This window comes from Leucoraja erinacea, chromosome 23 (genome assembly GCF_028641065.1).
Source record: "Leucoraja erinacea ecotype New England chromosome 23, Leri_hhj_1, whole genome shotgun sequence".
Classification (NCBI taxonomy): Eukaryota; Metazoa; Chordata; class Chondrichthyes; order Rajiformes; family Rajidae; genus Leucoraja; species Leucoraja erinaceus.
The window spans coordinates 269,177-287,768 of record NC_073399.1 but is presented as its reverse complement, the minus strand read 5'-3'; the positions used below and the strand labels follow the sequence as shown (position 1 = coordinate 287,768).

At 44.7% G+C, this 18,592-nt stretch overlaps 1 protein-coding gene across 1 annotated transcript in view; it reads right to left on the bottom strand.

Moving 5' to 3' along the window:
• Positions 1-17,863, bottom strand: part of LOC129708077 (ubiquitin carboxyl-terminal hydrolase 43-like) — a 285,523-nt gene extending 267,660 nt beyond the window's left edge. The window contains exons 1-2 of the mRNA XM_055653607.1: positions 16,995-17,863; positions 11,316-11,453 (exon numbers count right to left, since the gene is read on the bottom strand). Coding sequence (XP_055509582.1) covers positions 11,316-11,453; positions 16,995-17,594 — 738 coding nt within the window. The 5' untranslated portion in view covers positions 17,595-17,863. The remainder of the gene's footprint in view (positions 1-11,315; positions 11,454-16,994) is intronic.
• Positions 17,864-18,592: the final 729 nt, after the last annotated feature.

Here is an 18,592-nt window from a genome sequence, read left to right as displayed (position 1 = left end):
TGTAAACTTTTCAATTAGGAACTTCTTTGGGAGTTGATTGAGCATTGCAACTTGAGAATAGGAAACTCTTTCCGCAATTCATGTGGAAACAGGGAATTGCAGATGCAGATTCACAAATGAAAACACGAAGCACAGGAACAACATAGCAGGTCAGGCAGTATCTCTGCAGAACATGGATAGGTGATGTTTCGAGTCAGGACCCTTCTTCAGAATGATTGCAGGTATGAAGCTGGAAAAGCAGGAGTGAGAAATGTGTAGTCTCCAGTGTTATTATTGTAAGGGGCAGGTAGTAGGTTGAAGAAAGATATAACCAAAGTTACGTACACTAAAGGTTCTCGGCCCAAAACGGCCTCAGTCTGAAGAAGGGTCTCGACCTGAAACGTCACCCTTTCCTTCTGTCCAGAGATGCTGCCTGTCCCGCTGAGTTACTCCAGCATTGTGTCTATCCTGGTGTTAGTTTGATACAGGCGAGGATGGTTTTATCGATAGCAGATGGCTGGACAAAGGCTAGAGATGAAAAGACAGATTGTGTGAGACAAAACAATTGAAAAGTGAAGGTAAGAATGGTAGAAAATAAAGTCACTGTCGAGAACATATTTAATGGCCCTATCGAAGAAAGGAGAGACAGAAAGCAGGAAATGATTAGGCCAATTAGCTGAATGTCTGGCATTAGGAGAGTAGTGTACTACATTACAGAACCAGTGGCAGGACCTTTAGTAAATCACAACACAATCAAGCAGAGCAAAGGTTGTTTTATGAAAAGGAAACAGAAAATGCCAAATTTATGGGAGTTCTTTATACAAGTAGGATGGTTAAAGACAAATCAGTATATAGGTAGATAATCAGGAACTGCAGGTGCTGGTTTGCAAAAGACACAAAGTGTTGGAGTAACTCAGTGGGTGAGGCAATATCTCTGGAAAACAGGGATGAGTTACGTTTTTGGTCAGGACCCTTCTTCAGAGTGCGTGGAAGGGGCGTGGGGGGGGGGGGGGGGGGGGGGGGGGGGGGATAAGAGAGACAAAATAAAGCTGGAGGGGGGGGGCAGGACAAAGCCTAGTGGGAAGATGGTTGGACAATGGCCAAAGATGAAGAGACAAAACGGTTGAAGAGTTGCTAATTGTGAAGCTACAGGCAGGAAAGGTCATTTAAACCATCCCTCTCCAACATTGAAACATGGCCTTGAATCTTTGATATTTCCACCCCTGGGAAAAGGTGAATACCCTATCTATGGCATTCACAATTATATATAGACACAAAATGCTGGAGTAACTCAGTGGGTCAGGCAGCATCTCTGGAGAGAAGGAATGGTTGGCGTTTCGGGTCGAGACCCTTCTTCAGACTGAAACGTCACACATTACTTCTCTCCAATAGACAATAGACAATAGATGCAGAAGTAGGCCATTCGGCCATTCGGCCATTCGAGCCAGCACCGCCATTCAACGTGACCATGGCTGATCATCCCCAATCAGTACCCCGTTCCTGCCTTCTCCCCATATCCCGACTACGCTATCTTTAAGAGATGCTGCCTGACCCGCTGAGTTACTCCAGCATTTTGTGTCTACTTTCAATTTAAACCAGCATCTGCAGTTCTTTCCTACACATAATTTTATATACTTCTATCAGAGTATAGCAACTTTACTGCCCAAGATAAAGTGTGTTATTTCAGTAAACACTTATGATAAATGCATGGGCAAGATTACTACGACAGACCAAAGAGCAATCTGGTTGATTCAGAGGCCTAAGTCTTTGTAGTGTGGAGCACTTAGTTTTCAGTATTTCTGTGGAGAGTGCATTCACTTTTTATTCGAGTTCAATATTACAATGGCAGCACTTTAAGCACATTAGCCATGATGCAGTTTTAAAATGTTTTATTTAAAGATGCACATTATCTTACAGGGAGTGAGCCTGTGATGTTAATTATTAGAAAGATATATTAAATATGGCAAAGAAAGGTATTAAAAAGGAACTGCAGATGTTAATTTATACCAAAGATAGACACAAAATGCTGGAGTAACAGGTCAGGCAGCATCTCTGGAAAAATGGATAGATCTCCTTCTTTTTCTTGCGTATGGTGTACACAGCCTAAAGTTGTAGATCAAGGGCGGACGTCCAGGCCAGGACAGCATCAGTTACTGGGTGGATGGGCTTTGATGCCCCTCAGTAGGCAGTCATTCACAATGTGTGGGATGGTCTGGTCTGGATGTCCACAGTCGCTAACAGGGCTGTCTGTCATCCCCCATTTATGCAGGTGATGGGCTGTTCTTGCATGGAGGGTGCGGATTCTGTTCAGGGATTCGCTATTGCTTGCGATGGAGGTCAAAACCGTGTGGTTTCACTGTGGGGTCTGGGATGACCTCTCTGTTGTTGGCATCTTTCCAGACTCTGCGCCGCTCGGTCTTGGAGTCAAAGTCTTCCAGGGATTTGACTGAAGACCAGAAGTGTTTGTGGGACTTCAGGTGCATGTTAGGCAGATTGTTCAAGTCAGCATGGATGGGAAGGTCAGGGTTAGCCTCGATGGTGCACCAATCTTTCAACATCCTCTCCCTTCTGCGTATGCTGGGGGGGGGGGGGGGGGGGGGGGGGGGGGGGGAGAGGACAGGGAGCCACTGCAAAGGTTTCACATGATTTAACATGTTGGGTTTTAATTGCTTTTTTAAAAAAAGTATTTAGTTGCTGGGGGTCTTGCAGTGTTACTGAGAGCAGAGGAGATAACTATTTAAAAATCAAGAGATGTTCCTTACACGTATAAACACAAAACTGGTAGTCTTAGTAACTTGTACATTTTTAGATTTCCAAACAGTAAATTCCATTAAACACCTTCTCAGGAGCCCAAAGCTTCCTACATAAATGATGACATTATGCATTTATGCATCATCAGTTCAGTAACTTAAAATGTTTTGTTCAATAGATACCTTATAGTAAAGGACATACACTTCCTCCTGTCCCCTCTCCCATCAGGCAAGAGGTACTGAAGTTTGATAATGCATACCTCCAGATTCCGGGACAGTTTCATCCCAGCTGTTATCAGGCAACTGAACCATCCTATCACCAACTAGAGAACGGCCCTCTCCTACCATCTACCACATTGGAAACCCTCAAACTATCTTTAATTGGACTCTACTGGACTATCTTGTACTAGACGTGATTGCCTTTATCCTCTATCTGTACACTGTGGACCTGTAGACTTGATGGGCCGAATAGCCTAACTGCTCCTAGAACTCCTTTATCTCTGTATTAAAAGTATCCAAAGATGTTTGTATTTATTGCCCAAAGACTCACAAGCCGAAGAAATGGTTTAGCTTATTTGTTGTAAATGGATGAAGTCTTAATTTAAAGCAGTAAGCCTTCGTTCTAGATGGGCCCACAAGAGACATCTTCTCCACATCAATGAGGAAGCATCGCATCCAATCTGAGGAGCAAGGTGCAGAAACAATACTGTATATTTTATGCATTGGGCCAAACAGACAAAGAGAATTAAAAATGTATGACAGGGAGCCAAGAGTATAGATGCTGGAATCTTGAGCAAAATAACAACCTGTTGGAGGAACTCAGCACGTCAGGCAGCATCTGTGAACAAAAGTAGGGTCCTGATCTGAAATGTCACCTGTCCATTTACCTCCACAGATGCTGTCTATCCTGTCTGCCAGTACATTGTATTTGGCATTAAAAATGTATTGTGGACAGCTCTATTTATTCCAGCACGATAGCATTTTTCATAAGGTCATAAGTTATAGGAGCAGAATTAGGCCATTTGACCCATCAAGTCTACTTTGCCATTCAATCATGACTGATCTATCTTTCCCTCGCAACCCCATTCTCCCGCCTTCTCCCCATATACCTTGACAACCGTATTAATCACAAATCTGTCCATCCCCGCCTTTAAAATGCCTATTGACATGTGGCCTCCACAGCCGTCTGTGGTAATGAATTCCACAGATTCACCACCTTCTGACTAAAGAAATTCTTCCTCGTCTCCTTTCTAAAGGTACATTCTTTTATTTTGGGGCTATGGCCTCTGGTCCTAGACTCTCCCACATGTGGTAACATTCTCTCCACATTCACTCTATCCAGGCCTTTCAATATTCGGCAAGTTTCAATGAGGTTCCCGCTCATCCTAAACTCCAGCGAGTACAGGCCCAGTGCCGTCATACGCTCATCATATGTTAACCCATTCATCCCTGGGATCATTCTTGTAAACCTATTGTAAACCAGAAATGTTTATACATTACTTTAGAATAGTTTAGAAGCTTTAATTGGAGAGCTTTGAAATTCTACACAATTCTGCTACTATCCATTACTAACTGTTTAGCCCCCAAAAAACACAAAGTGCTGGAGTTGCTCAGCGGGTCATGCACCATCTGTAGAGAATTAGGCAATGTGTCAGGATGGGACCCTCCTTCAGACTCCGAAGAACTGAATCTGAAGAAGGGTCCCAACCCAAAATGTTGTCTATCCATGTTCACCTCAGATGCTGCCTAACCTGCTGAGTCACTCCAGCACTTTGTGTTTTGCTGAAGGTTCCAGCATCTGCAGTTCCAGTTATTTCTATATCAGTGAAAGCCTTTTGGATTTATTTTTTCACTTTGGGGTAGTTCCCTCTTTGTTCTTATTTTCATTTTAGTTACCCACTTGAGCTTTCCCAAATCCTTAGTAATTTCAGGACCTTGCTACATTAGTGATCAACCAACCAGAGCATGTTAGGACCAAATGCAATAAAAAAGCTAGCTGTATCAATGTATTATCCAGCAATCATATCCATCAATCAACAGAGAGCTATTGCGCATTAAATCCTAGATGTTGCAAGGATGACTGAGAAAAACCCTTTCTGTCAGAAGCATATAAATTAAGTGTAATAAATTTGTTTTAGCAGACTGGTATGAAAAGGCTCGAAGGTTTCCTTCCTGAAATATCAAACATTTTTCAGGAAACCCATACGACTGGAGGTTAGTGTTTAGTTTAGAGATACAGCATGAACATACAGAGCCCAGTGTGACCATGGATCACCCATTCATACCACTTCAATGTTCTCCCACTTTCTCGTCCACTCACAACCCACTTGGGGCAATTTACAGAGGCCAATTAATCTATAAACCCAGGGCCGGATTAAGACCCATAGAGGCCCTAAGCGCTTAAAAGATTTTGGTGCCCGTATTTATATATGTAATTCAAAATATAAACAATAATAAACCATAAAATATTTTTTTATTTTTCAAAATGAAACAAAACTAACAGTGATGGAAAATAATGTTTATTTTTGTATACTTCCACTTTATTTATATTTGAAAAGTATTATATTTCCGATCATATAAACCGCTTCGAATATTATTTTAGTAAGTTTAAAGTGAATTATTTTGTGCCGTAAACCATTTACCATTTCTGTGGTGCCCCCCTTCCCTTAATGCCCTAAGCACGTGGGGGGGAAGATATACGGGGTGGCAGTGTGGTACGGGGGGGGGGGGGGGGGGAGATATACGGGGTGGCACTGTGGTATGGGGTGGGGGGGGGGGGGGAAATATACGGGGTGGCACTGTGGTACGGGGTGGGGGGGGGGGGAGATATACGGGGTGGCACTGTGGTACGGGGGGGGGGGTGGGGGGGGGGGAGTTATTTAATTGGAATCTGAAGGAGGGTGATAAGTATATGGAATGAGGCAGATATTATAGCAACATTTAAAAGACATCTGGATGGGAACAAAGATAGGAATGTTTAGAGGGATATGGGCCAAATGCAGGCAAATGGGACTAGCGCAGATGGGGTAGTCCCATAGACAAGTTGGGCTAAAGGGCCTGTTGCCCTGCTGTTGCCCATCCAACATCCACGCTTCATTCCTGCAGGAAACTAGAATTCTCGTATAAACACCCACAGACCAAGAGACCACATTCATTAGTAACATCTGCTTGTGGAACCTAAAGAGTTGAAGCTGCAACACAGGCACCACTCATTAACGAGGAATGAAGCCTAAAAGGCTCCAAAGCAATTCAGATGCCTGAACTTGGATTTGTTTGATACCGAGTAAAAATGGCTTCCGCATGAGGCAAGGAGAGAGAGAGAGAGAGAGAAGCCTGCAGACTTGGATTGGTAGATTCTCAAAACACCGACCAACAATGGAAGGGAAAGCGATTCCCACGACTGCTAAATCTTATTCCGTGAGCAGGTATGAGAAATTAAATAAATAAACACAGGAAATGTGGTTTTAAAAAACCCTATGCCATTGTCCGTACCCCTGGGAGGAAGGACTTCCATCTGCAGATAACGGCTGTGAATGGAAAGGCATGCATGTTGGATCTACTGCAACACAATATGCTACAACACAACCGTGCATTTAGTGCAAAAACAAATCATTAAGCTAATACTTTTGTCTGCATTTGCTCACTTCAACTGTCACATCATTCACTGTGTTTTCTTTACCACTATGTTCTGAATTAATATCATCCATCTGGTTTTCTCAAAATGACTCAAAATAGACACAAAATGCTGGAGTAACTCAGCGGGTCAGGTAGCATCTCTGGCAAAAAAGAATGGGTGAAGTTTCCCTTTGGTTTCAACCCGAAACATCACCTATTAATTTTCTCCAGAGATGTTGGCTGACCCACTGCATTACTTCAGCATTTTGTGTCAATCTTTGGTATAAACCAGCATCTGCAGTTCCTTCTTAAACACAGGTGTTCTCCATGTTTCTCCTAAATTAATAAAATGTATAGCATTTTTGCAAACAAACCTTAAATGCATCATTTCGATTGGGTCGCTGCAAGGGCATTGTAAATAGTATAAATAATGTTGCGAGACAGTCATCTTGTTAATTGATGATTGGTCGAACTGTTGAGCCTTGGAGAAACTGTTTGAATCTCAGGGCACATGTTGCAATGTTTATTCTTGTTTGCTTCCTTCTAGAAGCCTCTTTCAAATACAATGTATGCAAGATTGTATTATTGGGTTAGAGAACTGTCAATTATGTACTGTTATTATTAATATGTTTAATTGGTTTATATAGAGACCACCCCCATGTGGTTCGGCCCCTCAAGGTTCGGGGACCTATAAAAAGTAGCTCCCACGAAGTCCGATGTCGATCTTCTGATAGAACGCTTGGGACTGCGTGACCTTTTGGAGTGTCTGCTTGCATGAGGCTAGAGGGGCTTGGCCAAGCAGATACAAGGATCGAACCCGCGGTGGTTAGGTATTGTATTGGGGAATTTGTGTTGTGTTGTGTTATCCAAAATAAAGTTTAGTTGCTCAAGTGCTTGATTCAGTATTTTATTGACTGAAACTAGACTGGGGGGAGCTTAGAACGAGCTATTTACAGGTGGAGTTAGTGGCTAGAGATGAAAAGGAGTCAAAAGGCCATTAGAAGAAGAGTGCACTGCAAAGTGAGAGGAAGGGATATGGGTGAAACCAAATATTAAAGTATTTGAAACGCAGATGAACCAAAGCATGTTACAAAAGGTGTACCTCCAACTCCAACAGATACCAAGTGTGTCGATGGATACCACTCCATAGGTGTTTTGATTTAATGTTACACGTTGTGAATCGATCTGCAATACCTCTAAACCTATCCTATCCATGTGCCTATTTAAATATTTCTTAACATTTCTAATTGTTTCTGAACGAGATTTCATTGGAGTCAATTGAAAGCCAGCATTTATCTGTGCCAGATGTGTAGGAAGGAACTGCAGATGTGGTTTGCACCGACGATAGACTCAAAACGATGGAGTAACTCAGCGGTACAGGCAGCATCTCTGGAGAGAAAGAATGGGTGATGTTTTGGGTGGAGACACATCTGAAGGGTCGCGACCCAAAACTTCACCCACTCCTTCTCTCCAGAGATGCTGCCTGTCCTACTGAGTTACTCCAGCTTTTAGTATTTATTTGTACCAAGCAGACCAGACAGTTGGAGTGGTGAGGGGTTGTATCTTGTGGACTTCAGGTCAATCTGCAATTTTAAAATTACGATGCACCAATCTGTACTGTTCCAGGAGGTGTCAAATCAAGTCAAAACAGTGATAAACATAAAATCTACCCAAATACAAGTTAGGAATCTCATAAATGAAAGCACTGGGAGGAACATAATTGCATAATATAGCAAAACTATTCAGAAGTTTATTTGCCTGGCAGAAATATTGACCATATTTTTATAAAATACATTTTTTCATGTAATAGGTGGATGTCAAATGCTAAAAATAAACAATTCTCGGTCCCATAAGGAGAAGATGGCTTCATTAATAAGTTCTGAATATCCCTCAGGGGATTTGAATGTATGTGTGAAAATGTGCAAGGTACTTTCCTAGTCTCCACCTTGCAAGAATAATGAACTGACAATCAAATATTTTGCTCTGGATCTTAGAGAAAAATAAAAGGAAAAGAATATAACTTCCCTATAAAGTGTCCACCCATCGGGCACATTGGTTGGCAGGCCCTTACTAACGTACATGATCAACAGATACTCTGGGGTAAAGTTTCAGATCCTATCACAACTTTTTTACCCCTCAATCTTAGGCAATTCAAGTTCATGATTCTTTGAATATAGACACAAAATGCTGGAGTAACCCAGCGGGTCAGGCAGTATCTCTGTAGAAAAGGAATGGGTGACGTTTCAGGTCAAGACTCTTCTTCAGAGTCTGAAACCCGAAACATCATCTATTCATTTTCTCCAGAGACCCACTGAGACCATTTTCTTTTGAAAACCATTTTTAATGTGGTAAATGCCTGACCCGCTGAGTTACCGCAGCATTTGGGGCCTATCTACGGGATAAACCAGTATCTGCAGTTCTTTCCTTCACATCCATGATTCTTTGAACCAGGATTACTAAGGAACACCATCTCCTGGTTTGAAATAGTGTGCTTTATCGTCTCCACATAGAAGGTTTAACATTATGTTAGCGTTACAATAAATGCTTAATTCACACCTTATTCAGAATAAATAAAAATGAGGAATTTCACATTAGTTAACTGTTTGCTGAGATGGCATATTAACGAATGGTGGTGTATGTTACACATACACTATAACATCACATCTTGCTGTTTATATAGAGTATGCCACCGTATGAAGACCCGTTGATTTCAAGATGGTCCGGAAGTGGCGGCTCTGCCTGCAGTCCGTTTGCCTTTTCTTTTTTGTTTTATTTTGTCCCGTTTTTACAGTTTATTTTGGTTTATTTTAGTTGTGTACGTGTGGGGGGGTGGGTGTAACATGTTTTTTGACTCTCCCTTCGGGGAGGATGCGACCTTTCTTGCCGTATCCCCCGTCTCCGTGTCCGTCTGCGCTGAGGCCTATCGCGGAGCTGGCGGCCTCCAACTGCAACCGACCTCGAGGCTGCGGAGGCAGAGCCAGGAATTACCAACGCGAGGCTGGCCGACTTTGGGGCTGTGGTTGTGTTGCGACCCAACTTTGGAGCCTTGGAGGTTCGGCCGCGGGCCAGCGGACGACATCATCAGGAGCTCGCAGGTCACAGGTGGTGACCTGTTTTTCCGGAGCTCCCACAACTACAGCTGCGTCCACTGGACTGGAGGGCGGCAGCTTCGACCGCCCCGGGCCGCGGAGTTTGAACCGGCCCGTTTGCGGAGCTCGGATTCAGCTGCGGGACTTGCTCACCATCACCCGGCGGGGTCACAACATCGGAGGCCTGGATTGCCTCAGCGCAGAGGGAGAGCAAGGAGGGAAGAGACAATGACTTTGGGACTTTAAACTGTGTTGAGTGTATGTTTTGTTATTTATTCTATGTTATGACTGCAGTATAAACCATTGAGTTGCACTGAAAAGAGCAATGACAATAAAATTGAATCAAATGATGGTGGACAGAGGAGAGGAATGGGACCAATGAGTGGACATGAGGCTCACCACCTGCCCCCTCAGATGCCCTCTGGATGTTCCACGGTCGACTACAGGAAGGACCCTGGGGATGGAGTCACACAGTGAGGCGAGAGATGGCACATTCATGAGGCGATGTGCCCAGGTCATTGTAGAGCAGGCCGCTGGAGGCCCTACAGCAGCCTGGGAATCAATTGAATCGGGCGCTGCACCAAAGTCGAGCATCGGACGGGCCTGCAGTCGCATGGAGCGATACTGGAGGATATCAACATCACCAGGCCAGGCCGACCCCTGTAACTCTGACCCAGTGTCGCTGCCATGACCAAGCTAATCTGCATGTTTAACAAGTTTGAAGCTTGAAGGATACAGCATGGCACCAAACTGTTTGCAATAATTTCACTGCACCTAGATACATGTGACAATAAAGTACTATTGAACTATTGACATACCCCATAATTAATTGTACAGTGGTGCTTATTTTATCCTCGCAATGATCTTTTGAACTCGCTTACGTGTGATAAATAATTAGAATGCTGACTGGGTCTGAAATTTCCATTTTACAGCACCAGTAAATTATTGTTTCCAATCTTTCAGAAAACTAAAGATATTATCTTACAAAATTTGCAATAATATTTAGAATAATTGTCTTTTTAAATTAGGGAACCACAGATATAATGTTTTGCAATTAATTGTATTAATATTTTAAAATTCAATGGGAAATATTTATAAGAATGCTCTTTAATTAAAAAGCCATTAAAGCATTTGTTGTTATAATGCAAATTTAAGTCCAGAAGCTATAAGCTCATGTAAAAGAATAATGCTTCACCTTTATGTCAAAAACTATTTATTGCTAGTACTCTGCAATAATCACGATATCCACATGACAGCCATATAAATGATGTTAAACACAATTTGAAATCTCCAAAACAATCTCTAAAATCTAAAGCCCCCAAAAAATTTTTGCTGGAGCACTCAAAATAATCTCACACGGTCACAGGGAGAACGCACAAGCTCCACACAGACAGCAACCAAGGTCAGGATCGAACTGGGGTCTCTGGCACTGTGAGGCAGGGGCTTTACCAGATGCACCATTGTGCCACCCCATGTTACAACAAGACAAGAGCAGCACAGTGGCGCAGTGGTAGAGTTGCTGCCTTACAGCACTTGCTGGGCCAGAGACGCAGGTTGGATCCCGACTGCCGGTGCTGTCTATACGGAGTTTGTATGTTTTCCCAGTGATCGCATGGGTTTTCTCCGAGATCTTCGATTTCCTCCCACACTCCAAAGACGTGCAGGTTTGTAGGTTCATTGGTTTGGGTTTGTATACTTGGTAGAAGTGTAAATTGTCCCTAGTGTGTGTAAACTGTGTTAATGTGCATGGGCTCGGTGGGCCGAAGGGCCTGTTTCCCCACTGTATCTCTAAACAATATCTCTAAACTAAAGTGTCCTTTAAACGACACACTAAGACAAGGCTCCATCAACAGTAAGAATCCAGTCATCAGCACAAACATACCTTTACAGAAGGCTTCGCCTTTTTGTTGGGTGAACAATTGAGGTCCTCATGCACTCTATTCAGTAACCACAGAAGGAACTCAAGTGCATCGTGCTGGGAATTCCCACGGAATTGAGATCCATATTTTGCAACAATATTCTGAAATAAAACAATGTCCTTATTAAAAGACAAGATTGAACACAATCTTACAAACAAAAGGCATTAATCTGTCTGTTCAAAGTGCATCTGTGCAGCAAATCAGAGCATCATCATCATCGTCGAAAACATCAAGGGCACGGTGCCTTACAATGCTATGTACGACAGTGATCGCGACATCTACTAAAGTGTGGATGGCCGTTGGCTCGCTAGGAGCTCATCTGCCCTTTGACAGGTCTTGTTTTTGGTCCTGTTGGAGGTCCACAGCCCCCTCCTCACCCCAGAGGATCCATCCTAGAAATCCTATCGTAGAACAGTACAGCACAGAAACAGGCCCTTTGACCCACAATGTCCGTGCCTGTACGTGGTCCATATCCCTCCATTCCCTGCATATCCATGTGCCTCTCTAAAAGCCTCTTAAATGCCACTATCACATCTGTCCCCTCCACCACCTCCGGCACCATGTTCAAGGCAGCCATCGTCCTCAGTGTAAAAATCTTGCCCCAATATCGATGTGAAGATGACAAAAATATGAAATGGTTAATACCAAAGACAGACACAAAATGCTGGAGTAACTCAGCTAGTCAGGCAGCATCTCTGGAGAAAGTGAATAGGTGATGTTTCGGGTTCTAACTTAAGTATTTATGCACTTCTTACTTAGGAGTTTTTGTTGGCAATTTACAATTTTACCAAAGCCAATTAACCTACAAACCTGTACGCCTTTGGAGTGTGGAGAGAAACCGGAGCACCCGGAGAAAACCTATGTGCCTTCTTAACCACATGTTGATATGTTCTTTACAACATGTTCTGGTCTATGTTCTATGTGCTCCACAAGGTCCACCACCAATTTTCTGGCACCCTCGGGTTTCAGGGTCTTTCTGGATTTTCCATTTTGCTGGACCAACAGTGGTCTCAGCCTCGGTACCAAAGCAGCCCGCCAAGGCCGATGAGGGACTGATATTGGCCCCGCAAAGTCGAGTTTGGTGCTGGCCATGTGAACAGATCTGTCAGCTCCAGCCGGGCCAGAGTTCCAGAGCCCCAGCCGCAGGGGGCAAATCCACATGCTGATTGGCCGACAAAAGCCGAAACCCAGCCTAGGCACCACTTTATTGTGGGGACTTCAAGCTTAGGGTTTAGTTTAGAGAAACAGACTCTTCAGACCACCACCAACCACCGATCCCCAACATACTAGGATCAATTTACAATTTTTACTGAAGTCAATTAACCCAAAACCTGTACATCTTTGGAATGTGGGAGGAAACCGGAGCACCCGGAGAAAATCCATGTGGTCACAGGGAGAACGTGCCAACTCCGTACAGATAGCACCTGTAGTTAGGATTGAACGCGGGTCTCTGGCACTGCAAGGCAGAAACTCTACTGCTGCGCCACTCTCATACAAAGACATGAGTGGAGCTTTGTCATCACAAAACACCTTGTGTACTCTCGGAATTTTGTCCGGATTAAAGGAGACCACCAGTTATCGGAAAATCGATGCTGGACCTGTATTACTGAAGAGGAAATGCTGACCAGTTTATAGTAATGGATTGCGCCTTTCACTCAACAGAATTTGCTTTGCGTGAATATGCATTTGTGGTAGAGAGTGTTCTATTTAGGATGCCTGATAAGAAATGAAACTGACGTATCAGTTTACATGCTTGTATGACTCAAGTGGTAAAGATTCCAGCACACATTCCAAAGTATAATAAAGTGACCTCGTTGACATTCATTCCTCTTTCAACAAGCATAAGCAAATAACAAAAAATAAATATTGTAGCATCTGCAGTTTTTTGTGTCTCCAATAAACTGCACAACCCTGCTGATCTGTCAAAAATTTGACAAAAATGAGAAAACACCACAAATTAGGCAGTATCGGTGGAGATAGAGATCACAGACATAACACACAGACTAGTTTTAAAATCAGAACTGGACGTTATGAATGAAAAGTTACCATGCGAGTGGCAGTCGAAGGCAAGCAGGAATAAAACATATGGAAGAGGACTTTGAAAGAAGTGACAATGACAAGGAGAATAAAGCAAAGAGACAAAGATTCAGCATGTTTCCAGGACTGGATACAAGGATCTGCAGATGCAGGAATCTAGTGTAGAACACAAAGTGCTGGAGTAAGTCAGCAGGTCAGGCAGCGTCTTTGGTGGACATGGATAAACATTGTTTCAGGTCAGTTTAGATTAGAGATAAAAGGGGAAATTGGTTCTTCGGCCTACTGAGTCCATGCGACCAACAATTACCCATATACTAGTTCGATCTTACACACCAGGGACAATTTACAAAAGCTATTAACCTACAAACCCGGAGAAAACCCACGCGGTCACAGAGAGAACGTACAAACTCCGTACAGAGATCACCCACAGTCACAATCAAACTTGGGTCTCTGGCACTGTAAGGCTGCAACTCTACTGCTGCACCACTGTGCCACCCAGGTCAGGACCGCTCTTCCGACTCGAGTGACATTTCGAGTCAGGACTCTTCTTCAGATGGGGTGATGTTTTTATATTGGAACCCTTCACCTACATTTAGCTCTCGCCCTCTCTCAAATCTGAAGAAGGGCCCTGACCCGAAACGTTGCCCATCCATGTCCTCCAGAGATGCTACCTGACTCGCTGAGTTATTACAGCGCTTTGTGTTCTAGGCATGTTCCCAGGGACTTTATGTTTTACTTCCAGTAAACAGCTTATAGCTGCCTGCAAATGTTGCGACGGAGACCTACTGTTAGGAAATAATTGTGAACCGATTCAAGAAGTTGCGGGTGTGAATTGTTTTGCACAAACTGAGTTTTGATTTAATATTTTTACTAAGATTTTAAGGTAGCCTTTCAAAATCATGACTACGAACTGTTGGCCTGAAGTCCAAATCTTATTGATGTTAAAGAATTTGGGAAATGTTAAAGGCGATAATTATCTGTTTTTTTAAGTTGGGAATAGTTAGTGTTACATTAACAATTGATATTATTGAATCCATTCAATGTCTCTGATAATTAATAAAAAGACTTAATGTATAAAAAGAGAGGGTGGAAGTTCAGAGGGTAAAGTCAAACAACATAGAAACAGACCTTGCATTCCACCGTGCCCACACTGATTACCGATCATCTATTCACACGTTCCACGTTATACCACTTTCTTATCCATTCGACTACACACTAATACCCATTTACAGTTATCCTACAAACTGGCATATTTTTGGGTTTTGGGAGGAAACCGGAGTGAATTGAGTTTTCCCATGCAGTCACAGTAGGAAGGTGCAAACTCCACACAGAGAGCATCCCAGGTTAGGATCAAAGCAGAATCGCTGGAGCTGTGAGGCAGCAACTCTACCCACTGTGGAGTTATCCTAGACATCAGACTAAATGTATAAACAATAATTCTCCCCGTATCTCTTTGTACAACAATTATGAAACTATACATGCTGTAATCTTAAGCAAAACACAAAGTGCTGGAGGAACTCAGCAAGTCAGTCAGCCTCTGTGAAGAGAATGAACAGATGACATTTTGGGTCGTGAATCGGCAACAAAAGGAGACACAGGAAACTGCAGTATGCCTATTTTGAAGAAGTTATCCTTGACTTTAGACATCAGAGATAGTGTGGAAACAGGCCCTTCAGCTCACCGAGTGCATGACGACCAGCAATCACCCCTTACACTAACACTATCCTACACACTACGGACAATTTACAACTCTACAAAGCTGTACGTCTTTGAGGCTGGGAGTACGGGTGTCAGAGGTTATGGGGAGAAGGCAGGAGAATGGGATTAGGAGGGAGATATCGACCAGCCATGATTGAATGGCAGAGTAGATTTGATGGGTCAAATGATCATGATGACCACCATGTGGTCACAGAGAGAACGTTAAAAACTCCGTACAAACAGCACCTGTAGTCAGGATCGAACTCGGGTGTCTGACGCTGTAAGGCAGCACCACTCTGCCTCATTTAGATGTCCCAATTAAGCTAGACCCATTTGCTTGCGTTTGGCACATATCCTCGAAACCTTTCCGCTCCACGTACTGGTGTAAAGGCCTCTATGAATGTGAAGGTCCGCGCATTCGACTGGGGAGAAATGCATGTTCCTGCAGAGGAAAACTGGTGCAGGAACTGCATTGGAGCTAATATCTGCCTCCTCACAACTGCATCAATGGGCAGCAGTAGTGTTGCTGTGTCACATCGCCAGAGACCCAGGTTCGATCCGGACTACCAACGCACCCTGTACGGAGTTTGTACGTTCTCCCTGTGACCGTGTGATTTTTCTCTGGGTGCTGCGGTTTCCTCCCACACTCAAAGACGTACAGGTTAATTGGCTCCTGTAAATTATTCCTGGTGTGCAGGATAAAAGTATTGCATGGATGATTGTTGGTCGGCATGGACCCGATGGGTTGAAGAACCTGTTTCCACTCTGTATCTCTAAACTAAACAAGTGGCAGATATTTGACATTATTGCCAGGAAGCAATCAAGAACCGTGTTTAAGAAGGAACTGCAGATGCTGGAAAATCGAAGGTAGACAAAAATGCTGGAGAAACTCAGCGGGTGCAGCAGCATCTATGGAGCGAAGGAAATAGACAACGTTTCGGGCCAAAACGTTGCACATTTCCTTCGCTCCATAGATGCTGCTGCACCCACTGAGTTTCTCCAGCATTTTTGCCTACCAGCAATCAAGAACCTGTTTTAAACAAATCTCAATATCAGTGGCTGTACATGAATAGTTTCCTCAAAAATCACCTTTGGAATCTACTGCTACCACGCTGCAGATTGCCCAAGTTAAATAAGAGTTGCACTTTCAATTCCCAATTCCACCAGTGGGGAAAATAATTAACTTTTCAAACGTGTAGCAGCCTCCAAAAACAATGTAACTTGCAGAGTCATCTTTACTGTCACTGATGTTCATTCAAATTTGTGAATAGACTAGATATTGCGAAAGAGATCAGGATTCAGTTCTGGACTCAATATCGCTGCATCGTCAAGTTCAAAGGTTAGGTAGACACAAAATGCTGGAGTAACTCAGTGGCACAGGCAGCATCTCTAGAGAGAAGAAATGGGTGACGTTTGGGGTCGAGACCCTACTTCAGGCGGAGAGTCAGGGGTGAGGGAGAGTAGATATGTATGGAAGGATAAGGTGTGAAAAGGAGAGATCAAAGCAGACGATGCTCCAGGAAATGTAAATGGTTCCTTGTTAGCTGAGGGTGATGTGACAACGAGGCACACTCAGTAAAATTGATCAGGACAGTGAATGTAATTGGAGAACTAGGGTGGGAGAGGGGAAGCAAGGGTTACTTGAAGTTACCCGAAACGTCACCCATTCCTCCTCTCCAGGGACGCTGCCTGTCCCGCTGAGTTTCTCCAGCGTTTTGTGTCTTATCTTCGGTGTAAACCAGCGTCTGCAGTTCCTCCCCAGTCCCACACATATGTATAGTGATACTTGTACTATACTGTACACAGAAATGAATTACACTGTATCTCGGTACATGTGACAATACCATTGAACCTTGAATTCAGTGTGAGGTGTGGCGGGCGGGGAGGGGAGGGGAGGGTGCACCTACCTTGAACTGCACGGAGATTTGAGGCGTGTACTCCAGGGTCCATAGCGCCCTGACCAACACGGCCAGTTGATCCGTCACCTCGGCGCTGCCCACGGTGCAGCTGGGTCGAAGCTGCCTCAGCTCAGAGCGGTACTGCTCCAAACCCAGGTACTCGGCGAACAGTTCGGTGTTGCTCAGGCACTGCACCACGGCGTTCATGAAGCAGGTGTTGCCGTGGTTTTTCAAGCCCAGAACCCCGGGCGGCTTCTCGCCCTGACACCAGGACACTCGGTCCCTCCCGGGCTTACTAGCCCCTGCTTCTTGTTGCCCTTCGCTGCAAGTGGCCAGGGTGACAGCTCCTTCCCTGAATCCTCCATCATCTTCTTCCTCTCTTCCTCCTCCTCCTCCTCCTCGCCCACCTCCACCCTCGGCCGGCGCCGCCTCTCCGAAAGGTGCCAAAGTGAACAAAGTTTTGAAGACCCCCCTCATGAAGCTGCCGACCGACCTCAGCGACCTCCTCCCGAACAGCCTTCCCGACAGCGTTCTCCTCCGCTTGGCCCGGGGTACCTTCGCCTTCAGGCTGGGCTTGGACGCCTTGGGCTGGCGAGAGGATTCATCCATGGCTTCGCTTCACCCCGTCTGCGGTTGCATTACCTGCCCACAGCCTGCTAGATATGACCGCTGGGACCGGCAGCCGCACCTCCTCGTCCCATCCCCGCAGCCGCCCAATCTGTGGCTGTAAAACTAACCAGCCCGTGAAATTCACCAACCTGTCAAATTAACCAGGTCATGAAACTAACCAGCCCATGCGATCAACCTGCCTGTGAAATTCACCAGTGTTTCCTTCCCGATGCGGAAATGAAAGAGTTTCAGCCCGAGTCTCTTCCCTCCCTCCCTCCCTGCTCACAATCCCGAGTCGGGGCTAGGTGTGTTGTTACCTGCCTCCATGTTCTCGCCAACCCTTCAGTTGTTTGGAGCAGCCGCGCCCAGCCCAGCCCAGCCCCCCTCGCCCTCTTCAGATTCACTACAGTCCATGTCACTCCACACAAGCCCGGCCGCGGGGAGATTACACTCGTCTCCCTGTAGCCGCCACCTCCCCCAACCACTTGCAAAATGTACCAACAAGGAACTGCAGATGCTGGTTTACCAATAAAAAAGACACAACGTGCTGGAGTAACTCAGCAGCAGCCCTATTCCAAGGCGCATATCCCTCTACCCTAGTCTCATTATTTGCTTTTCCAGATAAAATTGCCCGCGTCCCGGATGTCACCCGCTGATATATTTGATACACCGACACGTGTATAAAGCAGATAGTCTTTCAGTTCATCTGGTGATATTTTTTTTTGTGTTTGGTGCTGCTGGATTTTGAAGTGTATTTCCACCTGTTGCAGCGAGCCCGTTCTTAGGGACGTCGGTTGTTGAAATCAGTCCTTTTTCGGTCCAGGCAAATCCACACACAGTCCCGCCTCTCGTTAACTGAGCCCCTCTTCAGTGTAAAATCAAAACCAACAGCAGGAATCGCCCTGGCGCCTGTTCAGAGGCTCGGAGAAGCAAGTGGTGGCGTGGAGAATGGATCTCATGATTCCCCTGGTCAAATCACCCTCGGCGCCACTCATCCC